A 4,662-nucleotide genomic window follows, 5' to 3' on the forward strand; every position below is an offset into this window, starting at 1 on the left:
CTAATATTAAAATAAAATATTACAGTCTATATTTCATCAAAATTAATATTATCTTCATACTCATTATCATCATTAAAATCTTTGGTATCATTTGAACTTTTAAATTCTTTTCTTTATACAAATTTATAGTATTATGCAGTTCCAAGTGTCTAAAATCAACTTGGAAAGTGCTAAAATCTACATTATGAGCCTAAAAGCTGGATCGTATTTTGCGGATTGAGTCTAAGGAAGTGATATTAATACAATTCCTCTTTTTATTCTTGACATCAGTGACGATTGAAAAAATCCTCTCTGCTTCAGCATTAGAATGTGGAAGAGATAAAACAGCATGTACTAATTTTTTTAAATTTGGAAAGAACGTTTCATTATTACAATTTTTTTTTCTCAAAAAATAGTGTTCCACATTTCAAGAATTTCAAAATTGGCCAAAACAATTTTATTCGCGTCATTAAATTATGAAGGTAAAATTTGTCATTCATTATATAAAGTCATAATGTCAGATATTCCGAAACGTTTTGCTACATTCGTTAAATTTGGAAATAAGACTCTATTTTCCTCATACAAAGCTACTTCGGGATCTAAAAATTTCAATTTGCGCAAGATTTCATCATTGTATGGAAAACGATGCAGCATTTCTTGCATCGCGGTAATATAAAATTGCAGACAATTCGACTTTACTTCAATATGAAAATCTGGACATTCTGCTAAGAAAAATGACTCACAGTCTGAACCAACATTGACATTACAATTAACTGGTAAAAAGTTTTCCGGATTTAAAATATTATCAGAAATATTATTTAAAACATTACATATCAAAAATTTTTTCCTATCTGTTTTATTAACTGCTCACAATTCTCAACAATTTTATAAATTAAGATTTGTCTTGACTGATGCAAAGCATTAAAAGTATTAAAAAAAGTTAAAGAATACTTCAAAAACAACATGTATGCTTTAAAAATTTTATTGTTTAAAGAATTAGAAATTAAATATGCCGAGTTATTTTTATGTTCAAAAGATTTCAAGTTGAAGTAATGTTTCAAAACTTCCCAATTATCGAGAAGTCTCTCAACACACTTTTGCAAGACGAGTACCTGATCTTGTATCTGATAATTTTAAAATGTTTCTTGATGCTACTCCAAAAAATGCTTGAAACTCACACAGAATAGCTGATTTTTTAGCAATGCCAGAAAAATATGTAGCGTATAAAAGATTTTCACAAGAATCCGGCAATTTTGCACAAGCTTTACTTGCGATAAGAGCTGAGGAATGGCATATATATTTTAATACAATGAGAGCCGGTACCTCTTTCTTTAATTTACTTATGAAAGAATTATAATCACCTATCATAACTGAAGCATTATCAGAAACCATTCCTACAATATTTGATATTGGTATCCTCTTACTTTTAAAACACTGTTCAAATGCAGAATATAATTTTTCTGCGGAACAATTTGTTGCATCTAAAGAAACTAATTCTAATGATTGTATAACAACTGTTTTATTTTCTATAGAAAAATATTTAACTAAAATGCAAAGCGTTTTATCATTTGTAATACTTGTACTTTCATCTAGTAAAATGGAAAATTTATTATTTAATAAATTATTAACAAGTTTCTCACTTTCGCGTTTAGCCAAAATATTTTTAATAATTAGCGTACACTTTCTCCATGACAATGTTAAATCTTTAGCTATCTGTGAATCTGTAAAAATATTTTTTAGCAAAAGAACCATGTCATGAACTACTTCAAAAGCTATATTATGTGTTGCATAAAAGGCAGATAATTTTATCTCCGCTATTTTTACTTTAGTAACATGGTCCACGTAAGTATTATTATATTTAACAGGCAATGAAACAGATAAACTGACATTACGACTCTTCATATTTTCTACATGCTTTTTTGTTTTAGAATGTGAAATTAAATTTGATTTTCTGCATATTAACATCTTATTACAAGCTGTGCAGAGAACTTTTTCATCGTCTTCATACGATGCCAACCAATCTTTGAAAATATTCATATTTAGCCATGCATTCTGGAATTTTTTTCTCACACATTTCTTTTTCTTTTCCTCGATGCCACTTGATGACGAAGGCTGTTGTTGATCCATTTCTTTCTTCAATACGGCATTTTTTTCTTTAATTAACTTAATATTATAATTGCACTTTTTCTTATCACAGTATCACTTTATATTAAATTTGCACTTTTTTATCACATTTTATTTATTATAAATATATAATATATATATACATATTATATTATCACATTTTTTCATACACACAGCTACACTAATTATTATAACTATATTAATTATGCTAATTTATTATTGTAACATTTCACTACATCTAACCTAACCTAACCACTCGCGGGCAAACAACAACAGACAGACGGCTGAGTATTTTATGCATGTAAAAATCCTCTAAAAATCCTCTACTCGTACCTAACGCCGTCATTGGAAACTGCTTACGTCGAGCTGCTACGTCATCTCACGCATATGCAGAAAGGCTCCTGTCAGCTAGAAAATATCCTGAACTCCCAGCACTAGTTCAAAGAATTACATCCCAAACAACACAGATCTCTATAAGGGTTCCTAAGGACATTCTGAGAACGTCCCTATGTCTTGAAAACGTCCGGGACATCCTTTGGAGATCTTGTGCTGTCTGAGGTTTACCTTCGAACATTGGAATAAAAGTTGCGAGACTCCATTCTTGAAGTTTCGTTTTCACGAAAGAATCCATTTCAAGTTTATGAGTTGTTTATGTATGACCTAATTTTCGCGAGTAACGCTTATTTATTTCCCCGTCACGCTCGACAGGTTAGGAAACTGACAGTCGACTGCAATTGTCAACTTGGTGGCCTGCCGAGCGACGAAGAGAGAAGTAAGTAGGCGTTGCTCGCGAAAATCGGACCGTAGGGTAAAATAATTTCCAAATCTATCTAAACGACAGTAAACAATATAAAAAATACAGAGTATACTTACATGTTACACAGAAAATGTCACCGTACCCTACAAAGCATTCGTGAACCGCCGAAAACGATTTTCGATTGTTTTAAAAACACGATCACAGGCATGATTTATTCGTTTAAAGGAGATAGAGGCGCGCTCTATTCTAAGTATACGCATGGTTAAACTGACCATACTTATATGTTCGAGACTCGTATAGCTGCAGTAGATATACGTATGTCTACATTCATAATATTTAATGTATGCCTTAAGAGGATACTTTTGCTGGGCATGTACATATTTTTATTTAGAAAATCAGCAATTATTCGGAGGACTTAATATAGTTATATGATCATACTCGTGCAATTAATCGTATGCTTCAATCATATCTACTTAGGAATATTCAAATAGTTACATCTTATATAACAACTAGTTAATCTACTAATTGAGATCGTTATTATATGTAAAAAATATTGTTGTATTAGTAATTAGTTTACAGAAATATTCATGGTTATCAATCCTTTATGATTTCTCTCCGTGTATTGTATACGATAGAACTATTCACATTTTGTAAATTCATGAACCAAAATCCATATTCAAAACGATAGAGAATAATTAATTTATTCTATCGTTCTCTTTAAACTTTTTTTACCAGGGAAATTTTTTTTACCAGGGAAACCTCTGATGGCCCTTATTTTAGAGTCTTCATTACGTTAATCTCTTCAGTTTGCTCATGCAGAATTGAATCTTTTTGTATATACTTTTTGTGGCCATTTTATATAAGTGAAATATAGGAAGTTAGCAGTCTTGTAAATTATAGAAGTCTGTGAATAAATTATAGAAGAAGTGAGTGAACCCTGGTAATAAAAGTTGACAGAGAACGATTGAGAACGATAGAATTTCTATCAATTTGTATTGTTTTCTATAAGCTCTATCGTGTTCGCAAGCGTCAGCATTCGCGAATATCAGATATAAATCCTATCATATTTTATCTAGTTCTATAAAAATCGGGTTTTATTTGTATTATATAAGAAACTGACGATAGAAATTCTATCACTATCTATTGTATTCTATCGTATACAAATACTATTCACATTTGTGAATTCACGAATCAAAATCCATATTCAAAACAATAGAAAATAATAGAACAATAGAATTTTATTCTATCGTTCTCTATAAACTTTTTTTACCAGGGAAGCCAAGATGAAAGGACAAATGTATACGTTCAGCACATATGTAATATTGCTATATGGCTAGCGGAGCTGTACTCTCAGCTGTACTGTAACTACGGTATAGACAATGCTCGTCTGTCTTTATCTGTTCAATATCAGTGTTCTATCTGTGTAAAGCGCATGCGTAAAATTTGCATTGCAATCATGGGATACTTCCCTCATTCTTTTCTATAGAGCCAATAACCGTCTATTTTTTATTCTTAATATTTGGTTCATTCTTGTTTATAGGAAATTTCTCCGCTAGCCATATAGTAATATTATATGGTGTCCAGTAAGGCGTTCCTTGTCTAATCGTGTAGTCGGTGAGGAGAAGGAAAGAGGAGAAGTGACACACATGTTTGTCTAGTATGTCTGTATCTGAACGTTATCTGGGGAGAGAGGAGTGTCATGAGCGTGGAACGTCAAGTAGCTCAGTAGTTTAGAGCAGTCGCCCGGCAAGCGAAAGACCCGGATTCGATTCCCGGCCGACGTAAACCGCGCTTTTAATATT

The 4,662-nt window shown here is 31.5% G+C and overlaps 1 protein-coding gene across 1 annotated transcript; it reads right to left on the reverse strand.

Annotated features, from left to right (window-relative positions):
* Positions 1–471: 471 nt before the first annotated feature.
* LOC116851396 lies at positions 472–2,286 on the reverse strand. Its single transcript, XM_032830735.1, has 2 exons — positions 1,620–2,286; positions 472–578 (listed from the first exon to the last, which is right to left on the reverse strand). Exons 1-2 carry the CDS (start codon positions 2,104–2,106, stop codon positions 472–474), a joined length of 594 nt encoding a protein of 197 aa, XP_032686626.1. The 5' UTR covers positions 2,107–2,286.
* Between the last annotated feature and the right edge of the window lie 2,376 nt (positions 2,287–4,662).

This window comes from Odontomachus brunneus, unplaced genomic scaffold (genome assembly GCF_010583005.1).
Source record: "Odontomachus brunneus isolate Ranch 3 - 2012 unplaced genomic scaffold, Obru_v1 Obru_scaffold_174, whole genome shotgun sequence".
In the NCBI taxonomy this organism is placed as follows: Eukaryota; Metazoa; Arthropoda; class Insecta; order Hymenoptera; family Formicidae; genus Odontomachus; species Odontomachus brunneus.